General features: G+C 40.8%; 1 protein-coding gene across 1 annotated transcript in view; it reads left to right on the top strand.

Moving 5' to 3' along the window:
* phka1a (phosphorylase kinase, alpha 1a (muscle)) overlaps positions 1 to 20675 on the top strand; it is a 62046-nt gene that overhangs the window by 16940 nt on the left and 24431 nt on the right. Inside the window, exons 9-16 of the mRNA XM_037675514.1 lie at positions 7268 to 7321; positions 12123 to 12245; positions 16352 to 16447; positions 16584 to 16691; positions 16832 to 16910; positions 16983 to 17117; positions 19214 to 19323; positions 20235 to 20379. Of these exons, the coding sequence (XP_037531442.1) occupies positions 7268 to 7321; positions 12123 to 12245; positions 16352 to 16447; positions 16584 to 16691; positions 16832 to 16910; positions 16983 to 17117; positions 19214 to 19323; positions 20235 to 20379 (850 nt within the window). The remainder of the gene's footprint in view (positions 1 to 7267; positions 7322 to 12122; positions 12246 to 16351; positions 16448 to 16583; positions 16692 to 16831; positions 16911 to 16982; positions 17118 to 19213; positions 19324 to 20234; positions 20380 to 20675) is intronic.

Genomic DNA, 20675 nt, shown 5'->3' with positions numbered 1-20675 from the left:
GAGGTGACCGGACCCTGAGGAGGATTGTGGAGAAGGGCCGATTCCAGACCTTGGGGGATCTGGGGAAGCAGTGGACTGAGTCTGGAGTAGAAACATCCAGAGCCACCGTGCACAGGCGTGTGCAGGAAATGGGCTACAGGTGCCGCATTCCCTAGGTCAAGCCACTCTTGAACAAGAGACTGCGTCAGAAGCATCTCGCCTGGGTCTGCTACTTAGTGGTCCAAAGTTATGTTCTCTGATTACAGTAAATTTTGCATTTCCTTTGGAAATCAAGGTCCCAGAGTCTGGAGGAAGAGAGGAGACACAGAATTCACATTGCTTGAGGTCCAGTGTCAAGTTTCCACAGTCACTGGGGTGTCATGTCATCTGCTGGTGTTGGTCCACTGTGTTTTATCAAACGTAGGGTCAATGCAGCTAGCTATCAGGAGATTTTGGAGCACTTCATGCTTCCTTCTGCTGAAAAGCTTTATGGAGATGAAGATTTCATTTTTCAGCACGACCTGGCACCTGCTCACAGTGCCAAAACCACTGGTAAATGGTTTACTGTGCTCAATTGGCCTGCCAACTCTCCTGACCTGAACCCCATGGAGAACCTGTGGGATATTGTGAAGAGAAAGTTGAGAGACGCAAGACCCAACACTCTGGATGAGCTTAAGGCCACTATCGAAGCATCCTGGGCCTCCATAACACCTCAGCAGCGCCACAGGCTGATTGCCTCCATGCCACGCCGCATTGAAGCAGTCATTCATGCAAAAGGATTCCTGACCAAGTATTGAGTGCATAACTGAACATGATTATTTCAAGGTTGGCGTTTTTTGTATTAAAAACACTTGTCTTTCATTGGTGGGATGAAATATGCTAATTTTTTGGGACAGGCATTTTGGGTTTTCATGAGCTGTATGCCATAATCATCAGTATTAAAACAATTAAAGACCTGAAATATTTCAGTTGGTGTGAAATGAATCTGAAATATATGAACGTTTCATTTTTATCATTACATTATGGAAAATAATGACCTTTATCACAATATGCTAATTTTTTTAGAAGGACCTGTACATACTTTTATTTAAGGTCGTTTTCACACCAGATAGTCCGGTAGACTCGGTTCGGTTGGGGACCAATATTCATGACCTTTTGTTACATTTGAGCTGGTGCGTTTGCATTCACACTGCACTGTGCAGTCGAGTCAACCTGTTGAACCAACCTATTCCCCTGCTCGCCTGTGGGGGCGCTGCACCAAGAACTACTGAAAGAAACGACACAAAAATCTCTGAAGACACTTCTTTTTCTTCTTCTGTAAATAAAAATAAAAACGAAGTGGCATCAAGTTTTAGCAGTTTTATGAGTTATATTTTGTCATTTTTCAAAAATGGACTTAGCATGAACAGAAGATGAGACAGAAGACCATGGAGAATATTGTTTTTCACACAAGGCAGCTGACGGCTCCATAGAAGAGAAATTCATGTTTGTTTACCCTGTGGAGCGGTCCGGTCTGTTTGCATTCACACTGTACTCGAACCGTGCTGGAGTTCGTTTCTACCGGACCGAGACCTAGGTTTTAGCCCGGGCCAGAGTTCGCCTTTTTGTTCCGTGACAGAGTTCGATGGTGCGTTCACACCTCCCTAAACAAACCGGACTTTCTAGGAAAATGAGCTAGAGTTCGATTAAAGCAGATTAAACAGGGCTAGTGTGAATGCACCCTAAAAGGACTGACAAAGGCAGTGGGACATACATTGAAAGAACAAATCCATGTGCTATGCAGGAAAACTACTGGTGTCGCACAGAAAGTTGCATCCCTGTAGAGTCACAGTGTCCGACAAGGGACAAACTTTGAAATTAAATTAGAAAAGTCGAAATTATAACTTTAATTAAAACTCAAAATTATGACTTTTTTTCTCTTACTTATGACTTTAAAACTCGAAATTATGACTTCCTGTTGGGCTTTTATTTTTTTCTTTCTTGACGGAAATGGACTTCCATACAAAACTAACTGGTTGAGCCACTACCTGCTTCATAAATGTTGAAGATATGTTTACAAAACAGTTTTGGCCATGTTTTCAAGCCCCATACTGAAAGCACACAGATCTATCATATCAATTTAACTTGAATAACTCATTGTTAGTTCATGACACTGCTGGTCAACATGTACGCTCCACACTGGTTTGTCATCATATTTATTATCTGCATCGTTTTTATGTCTATATTCTGATTTACTTCATTTTGTATATTGCTTTGTGTGTTGCCTGTTGTTCTGTCTGTACAGCACTTTGGTTGGCCTTGCCACTGTTTTAAGTGCTCTATAAATAAAATGGTATAGTTTGGTGATGGTGGGGAGGCTGACTCCAACAGTCTTCTGTGCAGCCACTCTCTGCAAAGCTTTTCTTTCTGCAGTTGTGCAGCTTCCATGCCACACGTTGATGCTGGAGCACAGGATACTCTCCACTGCACACCTGTAGAAGGAGGTGAGGACTGAGCTTCCCAGACCAGCTCGTCTCAGCCACCTGAGGAAGTAGAGTTTCTGATGAGCTTTCTTGATCAGGCTGGTAGTGTTGTTGCTCCAGCTGAGGTTGTCATTCATGTGTATACCCAAGTACTTGTAGCTGGAGACCACTTCCACTGCAGATCCTCTTATGTTCAGGGGGTGTAGGTGTGTTTGTTCCTTCTGAAGTCCACAATCATCTCTTTTGTCTTCTTCACAGTGATGTGAAGGTTATTCTCTTTGCACCAGCTCTCCAGGTGTTTGACCTCCTGCCTGTAGCTGGACTCATCATTGTTTGTGATACATCCCACCACCGGTGTATCATCTGCAAACTTTACAATACGACAGCCTGGATGGGTATCTGCACAATCATATGTGAGCAGAGTAAACAGGAGGGGGCTCAACACACATCCCTGAGGAGAGCCAGTGCTGAGGGTTATGGTGGAGGAGGAGAAGTTGTGGATCCTCACTAACTGTGGTCTGTTTAAGAAGTCTAGTACACAGTTGCAAATGGATGGGCTAAGTCCTAGTGTGAATAGTTTGTCCATCAGGGTTTGGGGGATCATGGTGTTGAAAGCTTGATGTAAAGTCCACAAAGAACATAAGAACGTAAGAGTCTTTCTGCTCCAGGTGGTTGAGCGCAGTGTGGACCACAGAGGAGATGGCATCCTCTATTGATCGGTTCTCACGATATGCATACTGATAAGGGGCCTTGTTGATATTGATGGTTGTTTTGATGTGGGTCATGACCAGTTTTTCGAAGCATTTAGCGACTATCAGGATGAGAGCTAGTGGCCGATAGTCATTCAGACCAGTCACTGTAGGGACTGAGTTCTAGAACTGTGCCGCTCAAGGTGGCTGCATGTTGGAGCAGCTCTGTTACTTTCATTCTGAGATTTTGCTTTTGGAAACTTTAATTCCTCTTTTTCTGGATGTAAATCACATTTTTTGGATGATTGTTTCCTCTGGTATCGGATGATGTGCAGCTGGAAGGATTTTTACAGAAACTTTTTTAGTTTTGAACATTTATAAATTATATCTCAACTACAGCCTCAAATCTCAAATGAGTTGAAAAGGATGTTCTGTGGATGCATTTTCATCTTCCTGCCAGCTATGATCAAGTGCCTGACCACTGAGATCATGGAACTAGCAGGAAGCACGGCTCATGACAGTGGAAGGACAGGATTGTCCCTCAGTACCTACAGTTGGCTGTCCGCAGCGACGAGGAGCTCGGCAGACTGCTGGGAGGAGTGGTCATCGCTCTGGGAGGAGTTCTGCCCGGCATTTGGGCGGTCCTACAGCCCGGGGGATCCTAGAGGCCAGCTGAGTCTGGATGGACAGATTGGATGGCATCTGCAGCCCGTTTATTAGGATCCACTGTGGAATGGACATTTACAAGAGATCCTTCCTGTCTACAGACATCAGCATCTATAATATCTCTTAATGAAATGAGGATAATGAGTTATAACAAATAATAATTTCCCTTTGAGATTAATAAAGTATTTTTGAATAGAATTGAATTGAATTGTAGAGCTTTTGGGACTGGGATGATGGTTGCAGTCTTCAGACAGGTGGGAACTGTCTCCAGGGTAAGTGAGGTGTTAAAGATATCTGCCAGCACCTTGCAGAGCTGATCGGCACATTATTTCAACACTTTTCCGAGGATGTTGTCTGGGCTAGTTGCCTTGTGCCGATTAATCCTCCTGAAAGTACTCCTTACTTCTGTTGAGGTCACACTGAGATGCTCTTCATCTGGTGGTGAGGTGAGTCTGGTGCTGGGTGGTCTGTTCGGGTCTTCAAAGCGTGCATAGAACTTGTTGAGGGCATCAGGCAGAGATGGGTCTTTGGGGCATTGTTCGCTCCTTCCTTTATAATCTGTTATGCACTTAATGCCCCTCCACATGCTCCGAGGGTCTTGTGAGGTGAATTGACCCTCGATCCTCTGTGCATATGTGGCTTTGGCCTTCTTAATACCAGCAACCAGCTTTTTCCTTGTCCTACTCAGCTCCTCTGAGTTTCCAGACCTGAAGGCAGTGTCCCTGGCATCCAGCAGGGTGCGCACCTCTACATTCAGCCAAGGTTTTCTGTTTGGACAGCTTTTAACATATCTGATAGTGGAGACGGTGTCAGTACATGTACTAATGTAACCCAGAACTGAGGATGCGTATTGGTCCAGATCAAGCGATCCTCCATTTTCAGCAGCTTCTCTGAAAACCTGCTAGTCTGTTTGATCAAAACAGTCTCTCAGTATGGGGCCACTGTCCTGGATCCAACATTTAACTTTGTTTTGTACCGGTCTGGAGCGTCTCAGCTGGGGGAGGTAAGCAGCTATTATTAAGATTGAGATGTTGTCTGACAGTCCTAGGTGGGGGCGGGGTTCGGCTTTGTGTGCATTTTTTACGTTCATGTAAACACGGTCCAGCGTGTTCTTTCCACATGTTGGTATGCCCACATGCTGTTAAAAGCTTGGGAGACAGTCCTTTAAATTCACGTGATTAAAGTCTCCGGCTACCACGTAAAGAGCCTCAGGGTGTTTGTTCTGCAGAGAAATGATTATATCATGCAGCTCCTGCGGTGTTTCATTAGCATTAGCTTCTGGAGAAATGTAAATAACTGTGATAAAAGTCACTGTGAACTCGGGAGGTAGATAATGAGGCCGACATTTCACTGTTATTTGACAGTGACTTGAATTTGATCTGTCAATATGGCTCTTTTGAAAAAAAAATAAAAAAATAGTGAGGATCACTACATTATAGGGCCAGGCATGAGAATGAAGTCCCAGATACATCCAAGGTAAATACAGATATGCAGCCATTCTATAACTTACTCACAGTTGCTTTATTGATAATTAATTCCAATTAATTTATTTTTTATCTCATTTCTAACCATCAAGCTTCCAGGAAGCAGATGCTGGATGAGGCTCTGCAGAATTTCATCCTGAAGGACTGCCAACCAAACTTATTTTTTTTAGAATAAAAATTTGTTTAAAAAAAACAAGTATCCTCATTCACAACACGTTCACTTATATTTTCACGTTATGATACATGTTTACATTATTTATTGACTGTATCTAACACTATCAAATATATTTTAAATTTAAATGAAAATATAAAATGCAATATAAAATACAATGATTTAAATCATATTATTGTATATAGTAGGTCATCAAATCAGTGTCAGTTGAGTCTGTCAAATAAGTTGCCGGTAGGGATTTTTAAGTTCCAGCATGTGTCAGTATTCAGTGACACAGTATCGACAAAGTAATACAGTTTGGTAATGTGTTGAAACGCCTCATCGAACCATCACTAATGCACGCTGAAGAATCATCCAAGCCTGCCTATGTCAGAAGTCATGGTTTTGGAGCAGAGCCCAGTGGTTCAGGCAGGACTCAGAGAGTAAAATAAGAAGCACTTTAGTGAATACAAATAATAAGCTGTCATGGCAGCAAAACACTTACCTGGCTGGAGGGACCATGAGGGAAACACCAGAGACTAAAGGAGGGAAACCAGACGATGCCCAGACAACGAGTAGCACACACAGACTTATGTACACAGAGTAACAAGACACAACCACACACACCTGGACAGGACATGCAGGTGAAACTGATCAGGAGATACATCACTAGGAGAAAACACCAGGGAGTGCAGGTGCAGGGTGACCACAAGAGGGCATCATCCTGACAGCCTAGAGTCGGGTTGACTTAACTTGGCCAGACCAAAAATATGGCATCAATGGCAGCTGGACCAGACTGTTGAAATTTGGTGGTCTATCTGGTTCAGTAAAATAAAAAACAAAACACAAACTGGTATTGTGCACGGTTAACATTCAGCTCGCCCTATTCTTTCCCTTTGGGCAGTTCCACTTCAAATGTGGGTCCTCTACCAGAGGTCTGGGAGTTTGAGGGTTCTGTTCAGTATCTTAGCTGTTCTTAGGACTGAGTCCTTCTAGACAGAGATCTCTGAGGTTCTTCCTGGGTCAGTTGCAGCCATTCCTCCAGTTTGGGGGTCTTGGCACTGACTGCTCCAATGACTACTAGAATTACTGATGCTTTGACTCTCCACAACTTCTCTATTTCATCTTTCAGCCCTGATAATTCTGAACTTCTCCTGCTCCTTCCTCATGATGTTACAGTCTCTTGGGATTGCTACATCTATCACCACTGCCTTCTCTTGCTTGTTGACCACACAATGTCTAGTTGGTTTGGCATCACCTGTTTGTCTGTCTGGATCTGGAAGTCCCACAGTATCTTAGGGGTCAAAGTTGAAAGCTTGATCCAAACCTTTTTCACTTGGTACATTAATTCAAGTCAGATGCATGACATATTTTCTTGCTAGCAGGTTCCTCAACAAGAGTTTAATCTGTTTTATTTGATTTTCTCTAAGGCCCTTTCCACATCAGAATCAAAGATTACTGAACAAAAACAAACTTTTTTTCTTCAAAAAATCTTAAATGTTAGCCAGCTGGCATGAGAAATCTCCACTAAATGAAAATTTTATGAGTTTATTAGGCAAAATGAAAAGTGATTTAAAAAAATTGCATTTAAGATATAATCTTAAAAGGCCAGATAAAAGGTTAACAAAGGCCAGATTTGTCCTGCGGGCTTTGAGTTTTACACGTACGCTAAGCACTAAGTGAATGTAGAAGACAAGATCATATATAATGTGATTTTCAAGGTTTGTCCAAAACAGTTTTTTGTTCACACAAGTTATTTTTACTTTAAAATTCTTTATTAATAAAATGCTGAAAGCACAGGAGCTGATTAATGTGTGTTTTGCTGTTTGTGTTCAGGGTCGATATGGCTGCTGCAGGTTCCTTAGAGATGGACACAAAACTCCTAAAGAGGTAAAAACATAAAACGTGCAGTGCCACTTTGTTTCAGTGTGTCCTTTTATTTATTATTTATTTATTTATCAATTTGAAATGGAAAGGCTCTTTATTCTTGCAAATTGTGTCACCTTTTCATGCTTTTACTATCAAATTAGTACAAACGAGTTCTTTTTTCTTTGTGTTTCCATAGACTGTTCTTTGTGTTGCATCTTGAATTTTTATGGGCTGTTTGGGGGGAAATGAGCTCACTAAAAGGTTTAAACTCTAGTAAACTGAGGCAGCAATAAAAAGCAAGATGCTGACTGAATACTGAAAGTTTCAGTCTCAGAGTGTTGAGTGTCAGGAAATCAGCTTTTACGTAAATAAGCTAAAGCGAAGTCTGAAATATAATCATGGTTAAAAGCTCCTGTCCTGTCCAGGTGTGTGTGGTTGTGTCTTGTTACTCCGTGTATATAAGTCTGTGTTTGTGTGCTACTCGTTGTCTGGGCATCGTCTGGTTTCCTTCCTTTAGTCTCTGGTGTTTCCCTTGTGGTCCCTCCAGCCAGGTAAGTGTTTTGCTGCCATGACAGCTTATTATTTGTATTCATTAAAGTGCTTCTTATTTTACTCTCTGAGTCCTGCCTGAGGTCATCCATCCCCCAGTCCACAACTGATCCCTCTGTCTTTGTCTCTTGCTCAGCTGTCTTCAAACAGTTTGAACCCATTTCACTCCCATTTCTAAAAAAAAGTTGTTGGTCAGATGAAACCCTCTGGTTCCCCCGCTGACCCCAATCCTGCGTCGTTTTTCAAACAAGTTCTACCCACGATTGGACCCTCTGTTCTTACTATTGTAAATAGTAGTATTGTGACAAGTGTGGTTCCCGATGTTTTCAAACATGTAGTAGTTCATCCGTTAATTAAGAAACCTGGACTTGACCCGTCGAATTGCTGAAATTTCAGACCAATCTCAAAACTTCCCTTCCTGTCCAAAATCCTGGAGAAAATAGTTTTCATTCAATTAAACAAGTTTTTGAATGAGAACAGAATCTTTGAGATTTTTCAATCTGGTTTTAAGCAACTCCACAGCACTGAAACAGCATTAGTAAGGGTTTGTAACGATATTATGATATCAAACGATTCTGGTCAATTTGTGGTACTTGTGCTCCTGGACCTTACTGCTGCTTTTGATACTGTTGACCACAGTATCCTTATATCACGGCTGGAACAGTGGGTTGGGATCACAGGTGCTGCAGTAGAATGGTTCCGCTCATACCTAAGTGGCAGGAGTTTCTGTGTCAAGGTTGGTAATAATGTATTTGCCTCATTACCTCTTTCTTGCGGGGTCCCACAGGGTTCGATTCTTGGACCGCTTCTGTTCTCACTTTATTTGCTCCCACTGGGGTCCATCCTGAGGAAACATGGTCTTTCATTCCATTGCTATGCTAATGACTGCCAGATCTACCTGCCTGTGAAACCAGCAAGTGTTTGCTCCATTTACCCTCTGTTAAAATGTCTGGACGACATTAAGGCCTGGATGGCTTCAAATTTCTTAAGTTTTAACAATGAGAAGACTGAAGTCATTGTCTTTAGCCCTAGCTCAACTGCCACCACTGATCCTGTCAACCTGGACTCTCTTCAGCCATATCTTAAGCAGTCTGGTAAAAATCTCGGGATGTTTTAGACTCTGACTTCAAGTTTGACAAACAAATCAACTCTGTTCTGCAGAAAAGCTTCTTCCAACTCAGACAGGTAGCTAAGCTCAAGCCAGTATTGTCCAGACCTGACCTTGAGAAACTAGTCCACGCCTTTGTCACGACCCGATTGGACTTTTGCAATGCACTCTATGCTGAATCAGCCAGGCCTCCATCTCACGTCTTCAGCTCGTCCAGAATGCTGCTGCTCGGCTTTTAACCGGAACTCGTAGGTCTGAACATATTACTCCAGTTCTGTCCTCCCTTCACTGGCTCCCTGTTCGTACTAGGATAGTCTTTAAAATTCTTCTGTTGACCTTCGAGTGCTTAAATGGCCTCGCACCCCTTTACCTCTCTGAGCTTCTGGAACCTTACGTTCCCTCTCGGGCCCTGAGATCATCTGATCAGCTGCTTTTGGCTGTTCCAAAAACAAGACTGAAGCTCAGAAGAGATCGGGCTTTTTCAATCATGGGCCCCAAACTCTGGAACAACCTGCCCCCCCAACATCAGACAGGCCACCTCCCTTCCTCACTCCAAATCCCTGCTAAAAACACATCTGTTCTCACAGGCATTTCACACAGTGTAAATTGATCTAGTGTTTTTTTAATCTGTGACCCTATGTTTTAAATGCTTTTTATTAATTCTTCAGTTATTATTATTAGTGTATTGTTTATATAATTTTTCTCTTTAATTTTACTCTCATTGATTGTTGTTGTTTTGTTGTTGTTGTTGTTAAGCACTTTGATAACAGGTTCTGTTTTAAATGTGCTCTATAAATAAAGTTGACTTGACTTGACTTAATAGGAAACTGGTTTCTTCTTAAGAAAAAAAAAATCCAAAGCTGTTTACTACTTAATCTGCCCATAAATAAATTATTTCAGATGTGTGTTAAAGCAGCTCTCAATTTTCTAAAATTTGCTCAAATGATCCAAAACTCTCTTTGTCCTCTTGTTAAAGCAGCATGGTGGTGCAACTGGTAGAGCTGCTGCCTCTCAGTGAGCAGGTCCTTGGTTGAAACCCCGGTCCAGGGGCCTTTCTGGGTGGAATTTGCATGTTCTCTCCGTGCATGCGTGGGTATTCTCCGGGTACTCCGGTTTCCTCCCACAGACCAAAAACATGCATGTTAGGCTGATTGGTAACTCTAAATTGTCCCTAGGTGTGAGTGAGAGTGTGAATGGTTGCTTGTTTCTATGTGGCCCTGTGATGGACTTGCGACCCGTCCAGGGTGTACCACGCCCTTCGCACAGTGATTGCTGGACATGGGCACCGGCGATCCCTGTGACCCAAAAATGAAATAAGCAGGTAAAGATAATGGATGGATGGATGGATGGATGGATGTATCTAAACTCCTAAGCATTACCGTATTTTCCGCCCTATAAGACGCAGTTTTGTGCATAATTTGCATGCCCTCTGACTTATATGGATATTTTTTCCAAATTTAAAAACCATTTTTTTAGCTGAGATATGACCGTTTTCATTAATTCTGACTGAAAAAAAAAAAAGAGCAGTATCACTTTCAGCCACTTGATGGCAGCAGAGTAGTAGTAGCAGTATGGCATGCCACTGTATCATGTAAGCGTGGCTATAATGAAAAATTAAAAAAAGTTCAAGACAAAAACAATTGGACTTTATTTATTATACTTTATTTTATACTTTATTGTTTTTGTCTTGAACTTTTTAGAATTTACCATGTCCTGGATGACTGAGAATCTTCACCAGCTATTAATGACACATTTGGCTTGCCTTAGTCTCCCCACCTTTGTTCTGCTCGCTGCTGGGAACGGTCAAACCAGCTGCACCGCCCTGGCGAAATGCAGCTAATTTGACCATTGAAGTGCATTTATTAAGTAAATCTTAGACTGACCCACACCTTTGCTATAATTTTGAGCAAACAAATAATTGTTTAGGTGCTTTTCTTGTTAATTTTCAGAGAAATGAGCCGCGTTCCCCCTCCCTTTTTTCTTCCTCTGCGCGTTCACGGAGCACCAAGGCAGCGAAACTATTTTTGAAATACATATGATTTGACCATTAAAGTGCATTAATTAAGCAAATGTTAGACTGAGACACACCTTTGCTATAATTTCGAGCCAACAAAAATTTTTTTTAACTGGTTATCTTGTTAAATTTTAAAGAAATGCAGCGGCTCGTCCATCTGCACATGCACGCTTCACAGCACCAAGGCAGCTAAACCATTTTTGAAATTCAGCTGATTTGACCATTAAAATGCATTTTTTAAAGGAATGATTCAACTGAGACACACCTTGCTATAATTTCCAGCAAACAAATAATTGTTTTTAAGTGTTAATCTTGTTAAAATCCTCCCGTGCACGCTCTTGCGCCCACCACTTGGCAGCCCATCAATTTTTTACACAACACCGGCCCACATTTCCGGGTTTTCAGCGGTGACGCATAACAAACGCGATGCTTCAGCAGTGATGCATAATAGATGTGACACATACGGTGAAGCAACGTATTTATGGATTTTTCCACTTTATTAGACATATTTGGACTGATGTGACTTATAGGGCGGTGAGACGTGTACGGCGGAAAATATGGTATTTGTCCACATTTACCGTATTTTCTGGAGTATGAGTCACAGTTTTTTGCATAGATTTGTCAGTCCTTCGACTTATACGCCAAACAACTTATATATATTTTTTTCACATATTCATAACGCAATTGTTTAACGCTTTAAATTTCGAAGAACTGCAATAGTGAGTCCTCCCATGTGCGCTCACTTCACACAGCTGGTGCAGGCGGAGGAACGCTGGAGAGCTAGCAGCTGCGATGGATGTACGCATGGATTGATGGATGGATGGATGAATGAATTGACCATTACATAAAGGCATAATAAACTTGACTGGTCAGTGGTGACACATAATAAATGTGATTTATACGTCAAAGCGACTTGTATGTTTTTTCCTCTTCATGATGCTTTTTTTTTTTTTAAATGATGCGACTTATACACCAGAAAATATGGTACATAGAATACACTTCACAAGATCCAGAGTATCGCTTTCTTATTTCAGATGCTCTGTTCCAGTTTTCTTCTGTTCATTAAAGAGGACAGCAGAGAAGCTCTTTGGACCATTTACAGATGCACTCTTGCACAAATTGATGTGATTTGTGTTTCTGCCTCTCTAAAGGATCCAAACCGGTTGTATTACGAGTCTGCAGAGCTGAAGCTGTTTGAGAATATTGAGTGTGAGTGGCCTCTGTTCTGGACGTACTTAATTTTGGATGGAATATTCAGCAATAGTCAGGAACAGGTAAGTTCCACCTGAACTTATCTCCTTGTTTCAGTCTATGACAGTACATCCAGCTAGAGTGAAAACAACAACAAATGTTTCACACCTTTACTGTTCATCGTTTGTGTGCATGAAATGCACATTGAGATCCTGTTTGTTCCTCATGCTATTTTATGCTGCTTAACTACTATTGCAAACCTGATCCTATTGCTAGATCCCAGTCCTGGAGATGATTGTATTTTGGGTATTGTGCCATGAAGGTTTTTTTAAATATTTAACTTTATTTGAGCTCCACTAGGGTATATTGGGAAAAGTTCAACAGTTTAGATTTGGTCCCTTCTGACAACTTTTTAATGAAGGTTCTGCAGACTAATGGCACTTTGCCACTGTCTCAACTCTCAACGGTTCTCCACGACACCACACCAGTTTAGGGCCTGCTCATTGCTGGTACCCACCCCACTCAGCTCAGTTTCTGGAACCACATTGTTCATGGTTCTAACTGGACTTCTTCAAGGGATGATTTTGACTTAAACAGACCGCAACTGTTGATTTGACAACAGAGCTACATCACTGTAAACTACAGCTGAACCTCGTGTTGACGGATGGTGCCACAAGAATTGAGCACATTAACAGAGAGATATCGGAGATGATTGCGCAGCATGGCTACACCCGGACTTATCAGCAGTGCCAAGATAAGCTAAAGAAATTGTCTGATTATAGGGAGCTTAAGGGCCACAGTGGGCAGAGTGGCTTGAACACAATGACCAGTTGTGATACTGCCCACTTTGTATTGACGATCTCGCCCACAGAGCGAGGAAACAAGTCACAGTGGCAAATCTACACCTGAGAAAAACCAATAAAACGAGAGCCGAGTGGATTCACAATAATCAATGGCAAAGCGGGATTAGAGACTTCATTAAACATCCAACAAATGTCCAGTAATCCCAGAACTTTAGATTATACCTTTCAGCATTATAAGAATTATAGAAGTTTTACTTTTTATGCAAATGAGTCTGCTCCAGTGCAAACACAGCTTACAGCCTCAAAGTTTAGCATTATATAACACAGCGATATAACTGTAGCATTTAATATTACTAGAGCTACTACTACTAATAGTACTATTGCTATAATAATGGTACTTCGAGTATTAGAATAATACATTTACTAGTTCTAGTAATGTTAAGTTATTATAAGATAGTAATCATGATAATAGTACTAATAATAAAGCTAGTACTAATATTACTTCTATAAGTATACTATTACTAATATAAGTCTAGTTTCGCTAATATTATAGTGCTAGTACAAATATAGTACTAAAAGAATACTTGCACTAATATAGTACTAGAAGTACTAGTATTGTTGTACTGATATATGTATTCATTCATTCAACCTTTATTTAAACAGATAAATCACATTGAGCCTCGAAGACTCATTTACAAGTGAGACCTGTTTGGACAGACAAAAAAACAGTGGTTAACTGGACACATGTAGGAGTTGGAGGCGAAAAAAATTCCTATCAGACTTTTTTCTTGGCTGAGAAAACCTCTAATATTGAAAAAACACTTCGCACAAACAAGCACATATTTACGTAGACATTCTGCATCAGAGACGAGAGCGGTCAACAACGCTTATAGATGCTCTCGAGGTCACTGTAATCAGTCAGTGTCCTCCGGTGAGATCCATAAACATTCTCGAGGTATGTCGAGAAATGGCCAAGGATAACCTCTATAAGAATCCAGAGCCCTGAAATGATGACACAAAGTTTATTCAGCTGGCTCATCTAGTTATCAGTTGGAAATTCCTCAGGGAGGGGGTGGTGAGCCTCAGATCACATTTTCTCCAGGCGACTTTAGATAAGAGCCTTCAAGGACAGCCAAGGCGACCAAAATTTAGATAAACACACAGTTGTTTTGGGGACAGGCAGAACTTAATGACATCAACCTTCAGTATGTGTCGGTCTACTCGGTTCCAAAATGTCCAAATTAACATGGCCACACCGATGGAACGTGACTGAGTAAAAATCCCCAAGATCTGATCCATTCAGCCCAAAGCATTTGAGTCCGGGTACTCCAGACATGAACCAAGCCATCATAAAGGCAAGCAGCGTGATCAGATCCAAATTTGCTGCTGACGACTTCCTTGATTGTAGATAAAACCAGCACAAGCTGAATCCAAAAAGCAGGAACCAGTTATCGAAAATCCAATTAAATATGCGTCCTTAAAATCCACAGATGGCAGCAGAGATAGACACATCATCAAGTTTTCCAGTCGATGAGATATCCAGCTGCGTACGTGCCAACAGGTTAAATCGGCTCGCCCAAAGCCTGTCTTCTCTTCGAAGAAATGTTGTAAATTGAGATGAGGGACCAACTGGTCAAAACAAGTCCATAATTATGGTTCGGAAGAAATGCAAGAGAGTCTCACAGCAATTTCACAGACAGACAGAGCAGCAAAGCAAAGTGGAGAGGGAGGGAGAGAAGCATCCGATCTCGTGGGGAGCGAGTGGTGAAGTGATGTATAATACTTGGACTAGTAATTCTAATTGTAGTAGGCTACTGCTACATACAACTATACTTTGACCAGTAGTACTAGTACAAGTATAGTACTATGCTGGTGAAGATAGTACTAGTAGTACTAGAAGTATAGTACTAGTTACTAGAGCCCGACCGATATGGAAATTTTGGCTATAGCTGATACAGATATTGAGAGGGGCGGCGACCACCGATAATGTATATAATGGCTGGAAATCTCTGAGCTTTGTCCATCCCCAAGAATCTAAGTAAACAATGAGTGGAGTGGGGCTTGTTTATTTGGCGCAGCTGTTAGTAACCACGAAGATAAGCAAATCAGATCCACGTTAAACCTAGTCCCACAGCAGGTTTACAAGTGGTGCGCTGGTCATAAAAATATCTTCCTGACGTGCATTCACATTTTATATCCACTATTCACCATAAAGTCATCAAGTGTGTTACAAAAATATAAATTAAACAAGAAATGTCCTTCCTGGGGTGTCAAACTCCAGGCCTCGAGGACCGGAGTCCTGCAACTTTTAGATGTGTCTCTGATGCCACACAGCTGAATCAAATAAGGAGGTCATTAGCAGGACTTTGGAGAACTTGACTGCACTGAGAAGCTAATTCAGTCATATGATTCAGCTGTGTGGCATCAGAGACGCATCTAAAAGTTGCAGGGCTCTGGCCCTCGAGGCCTGGAGTTTGACACCACATCACTTCTGTGAAAAAAAAAAACAGTCAGTCCCGTATGGTGAAGGCCTAATTAGTATTAATCACAGCAGGTTTTTTTTCTTTGAAGAGAAGTTAAGATTTCACTGAGGATGACAAGGATAATGTTACTAACATTGATATATAGTATACGTATATATGTATACTATATATCATGTATACTATTTATATATATATATATAGTATAGTATACTGATATACAGTATTTACTGCTGTTAGATTTATTGTTCTGGATAAAGTTTTAGAAAGCAATAGCATATTCTAAGTTATCCAAAAAGTTAGCTTGCTAACTTGAGAGGCACATAGCTAATGACAAGCGGGTTGGCGGATTGAAGAGAATTTATTATTGCTGATTTATTTTACAGATCAGTCAAAATAAACTTACCATGCTCTGTTCTGCAAAATACACAACACAGTATTTAATCTGTGCTGAATGTGTAAGTCAAACTTAAGTGAACGGCCATGACTTGAAAGTCGTCTTCATGGGCCCTCTGTTGGATACATTGTATAATTACGGCTAGGTCCCAGCATTTTAGGGGTGAAAATTAGAAGTGTGTATATCGGCAAAAAATGGGACAATTATCACCGATACTGTAGGTCCCCAAACATCTATCTCAGACTACATCGTCCCCTACCGATCTATCGGTCGGGTTCTACTAGTTACTTTTATTTGGAGGGATGGCATGAGTTGGTATTTTTGCATCATTTTGCTACTTCATTTTTTTTTTCTATAAGACTGACATAAATTTCAGCTGTTCAAGTGCCTCTGCTTAGGGATAGTCATAAAAGGCTACTATCAAAACTTTTGGTTTTTCGCAGAAAAATCTTTTCCTAGTTCTGCCTTTTTTCTTCTGTGCATTCATGCTGGTGTTGACTGTAATCCAGGTGCAGGAGTATCAGGAAGCTCTGGAAGGGATCCTGATCAAGCAGAAGGATGGGATCTGGTTGCTGCCCGAGCTCTACAGCGTTCCTTCTGAAAAGGTCTTCCTGAGAACACTGAATCATTTAAACGAGCTTTTAGATCTACTGTAAACACAACTCACAGTTTTAACTGCCTTCTGCAGGCTGTGTGTGTGTGTGCATTTTTTATTGCAAACCTTGATATATTTTCTAACAGGTGGAGGAGGAGTACATGAACCCTCATACAGTAGAGAGGATCCCAATGGGCAAATGTCCTCTGAAATGGGGACAGTCTCTGTACATCCTTGGAAAACTCTTATCTGAGGTGACCCGCCATTTTATTACAAAAAAACCCTTGTTACTCTTTATTACTTTATTCCAGTGACACACAATGTTGAGCAAACATCAAACCAAATAATGATTTCAAGTATTATTCATAAACATTTTTAATTTTTTCATTTCCAGGGGTTTCTTGCCCCTGGAGAGATTGACCCTCTTAACCGACGTTTCTCCACCATCCCCAAGCCCGATGTGGTTGTACAGGGTGAGCTTACAGCCTGAGCAGCAGCCAAAAATATATATAACACCAATTAGAATATATTGTTTTTCCCACCAGTGTCGATTTTGGCTGAGACGGAGGAGATTAAGGAGCTGCTGCTGAAGAACGGGATAAACGTGGAGACTGTGGCGGATATTCATCCCATCCACGTGCAGCCATCCAGGGTCCTCAGCCACATCTACGCCAGACTCGGTACTTGATTTAGCATGTAGGGAAAACTTTTTGAGTCAAACATTTCTTTGTTATTGAAAGTTAGTTGTTTATTTTCGAGTCCAGTTCAGTTCAGTTACATAATGGGGCAGTTGGTAGAGCTGCAGCCTCGGTTCAAATCTCAGCCGAGGGCCTTTCTGGGTGGAGTTTGCATGTTTTCTCTATGCATGCATGGGTTTTCTCCCACATACTAAAAACATGCATGTTAGACTGATTGGTAACTCTGGATTGTCCCTAGGTGTGAGTGAGAGAGTGAATGGTTGTTTGTCTCGTTTGTCTCTATGTGTCCCTGTGATGGACTGGAGACCTGTCCAAGGTGTCCCCTGTCTCTCGCCCAGTGACTGCTGGATATGGGCGCCAGTGACCCCCGCAATCCGAAAAGGAAGAAGCGGGTAAAGATAATGGATGGATGGATTTTAAGTGATTGTTAGACAGGTCTGAGACAAGCCTTTAGGTAAAATTACACTTTCTGGCCAAAAAAAAAGGTCACACTAATATTTCATTGGACCTCCTTTAGCTTTGATTACAGCAGCATTCACTGTGTCATTGTTTCGATAAGCTTCTGCAATGTCACAAGATCTATTTCCATCCAGTGTTGCATTAATTTTTCACCAAGCCCTTGCATTGATGACTAGACACTAGGCATGATGGGTGTATCACTTCACCTGCCTCTCTTCTTACCCTGATGCACCCATCACTCTGGAACAGGGTAAATCTGGACTCATCAGACCACATGACCTTCGTCCATTGCTCCATAGTCCAATCTTTATGCTCCCTAGCAAATTGAAACCTTTTTTCCAGTTAGCGTCACTAATTAGCGTTTTTTTTAAGGCTACACAGCTGTTCAGTCCCAATCCCTTGAGTTCCCTTCACATTGTGCATGTGGAAATGCTCTTACTTTCACTATTAAACATAGCCCTGAGTGCTGCTGTTGTTTTTCTTCAATATGATTTCACCAAACGTTTAAGTGATCGCCGATCACGATCATTCAGGATTTTTTCCAGCCACATTTCTTCCTCAAAGACGATGGGTCCCCGCTGTCCTTCCAATTTCTAATAATGTGTTGGACAGTTCTTAACCCTATTTTAGTAGTTTCTACAATCTCCTTAGATGTTTTCTCTGCTTGATGCATGTCAATGATTTTACCCTTCTCAAACAGACTGACATCTTTTTCATGACCACCCGATGTGTCTGTCAACATGGTTGTTTAAGAAAAGAGAAGCAACTCATTGCACCAGATGGGGTTAAATAACTTGTTGCCAGCTGAAAGATAATAGTCCATGCAGTAATTATCCAATAGGAGGCTCGTACCTATTTGCTTAGTTAAATCCAGGTGGTGACTTTTTTTGGGCCAGGCAGTGTATTAAAGGACAGCATGTTTCAAAAACTGCAACATCAAACACATTTTCTTATAGCACAACGTGTTTCCAGAACATGATGGTGATGCTAAAAGAAAAAAAGCTAAATGTGGTAAGCTCAGAGATACTAGGTAAAAACATTTTCAACCAATTATCCAAAAGCACAAAGTTACAGCCTCTTTGATCACAAACAGAATGCAGCTGTGGGAAAAACTATAAGTTCATACACTTCATTTAAAAATGTAAATCTGCAATGCAGATGTTCTAATGGATTATCTTAAAATCTGTTTTGAACATTTGTTATTTTTTGTTCAACATGTGCTCAAACATGAAGTTAGTCCCTGGTTCTTCCCTCTCCATAACACCATAGATTTTAGGATGACGTCATCAGTTTGTGACCTACCTGTTGTCTGTCATGTGTATCAGCCGAGTCTCGTCTATAATCTGATTTAGTCCACATGTTCTCAAACACAGTGCAATCAGATAGTGATGTTATAAACTTTTAACTGCTCACTTCAGCAGCTGTTGGAGCAAAATTCAAAATGTTTAGAACAAAACAAGAATTATGTCACATTTGAGTCACACAGGATTATTGAAAGCAGTAAAGAGAAGAATCATTATCTGCTGGTTTTTTTTTTTTTTTTTGTCCTAATAATCTAAGCTCTGCAGTAGATCCTGACTCTTCAAATTAACCCTCCAGTTATTTTCTGTCTGTTTCAGGTCGTAACCCGAGGCTCGGTCTGACCGGGCGGCCCTACAGGAGGATAGGAGTGCTGGGAACATCCAAGTTCTACATCATCAGGAACACCATCTTCACATTCACGCCTCAGGTTCATAAAACACAAACTGAATTATTGGGAGACGGACCAGTCAATATTGTCATTAGATGACCAAAAAAAAAAAAAAAAAAAAGCTTCAGCTTCATTTTTTTTTTTAAATTCAAAGATTCACTAATAGTTTATTTCTTTTAGGCACAATCCAATTTACACAGATTTTTTCCACTAAAAACTAATTAACAGCATTCATTTATATTATTTTTTTTTTTCTGCTTGAATTTAAAATTGACTGTGCATTTACAATAAAAACAAATGTATATATATATATTTGTATTTTTTCTGAAACGGCACCAGTTTATGTGCCTTCTCTATCCATCACTGAAAATGTACAAATATCTTTTTATATGTGGGGTAAAGAAATATTTACACAAAGAAAACCCAAACTGAAAATAATTAGAAATTTCCTTTAAACCAGAACATAATATCCTAACTCTTTTTTTCTTTCTGCTTTCTCTATAGAAGGAACCAGTCTGAGCAAAGTGATAAACTTCTGTAGAAAAGAAGTAGCACCTTCTTTCTTCTTCTTCCTTTGACTTTGTTTCAACCCCCCACAGAAAAAAAACTGCTCAGTTTTCACTCAGTAAACATTTGATCTACATGTGATTGTTGCTGAGCTCTGGTGTGTTCACTGACCAGGGGAAAAAACAGGTTTTTGGTTGTTGTCTCAGCCCGTCGAGCTTGAAATCAACTGATTTTGGCTTCTATAGTTAATTGATGCAGCTCTTATCTTATCAGTGAAATTATAAATTGACTGAAATTGTATAAAATCTAATTTCCCAAAATGGATCCTTGAATTCTCTTAAACTGATTTCTTAAAACTGTTATGTATATTTTATCTGACACTGTTCATTGTTTATCACTGACATTGGTCTTTTTCTTTTTATTTCACCTCTGAAACCTTCCAGTTCATTGACCACCAGCAGTTCTACTTGGCGCTGGACAACAAGATGATCGTGGAGATGCTGAGGACAGAAATCGCCTACCTCTCGTCCAGATGGAGGATCACTGGACGACCAACCATCACTTTCCCCATTTCACAGAGCATGCTGAGTGGGTTTCTGCACCTGATGATTGTCCTCTGACAGTCAGTAACATCTGTCAAAGGGATAGTTCAGTTTCTCAATGAGTTTCTAAGGAAAAGTTATGAACAGTGAATATCTTACTTGTCGTAGATGGCTCTCTAAACAACCTCAGTTTGTGGAAACAGATTAGTTCTGCACAGATTAGCAATCTAGCTGCTTTATGTTGCTGACAGTTTTACATTACACAAGTATGGGGCAGAAGTTTTAAGATATTCCTGCTGAAAACACCCAGTTTTCACCCAGAGGTGCTATAACTAGCTGCCA

This window comes from Nematolebias whitei, chromosome 1 (genome assembly GCF_014905685.2).
Source record: "Nematolebias whitei isolate Nwh7 chromosome 1, NemWhi1, whole genome shotgun sequence".
Lineage (NCBI taxonomy): Eukaryota > Metazoa > Chordata > Actinopteri > Cyprinodontiformes > Rivulidae > Nematolebias > Nematolebias whitei.
The sequence above is the reverse complement of the archived record's forward strand: the minus strand, read 5'-3'. Positions and strand labels throughout refer to the sequence as shown.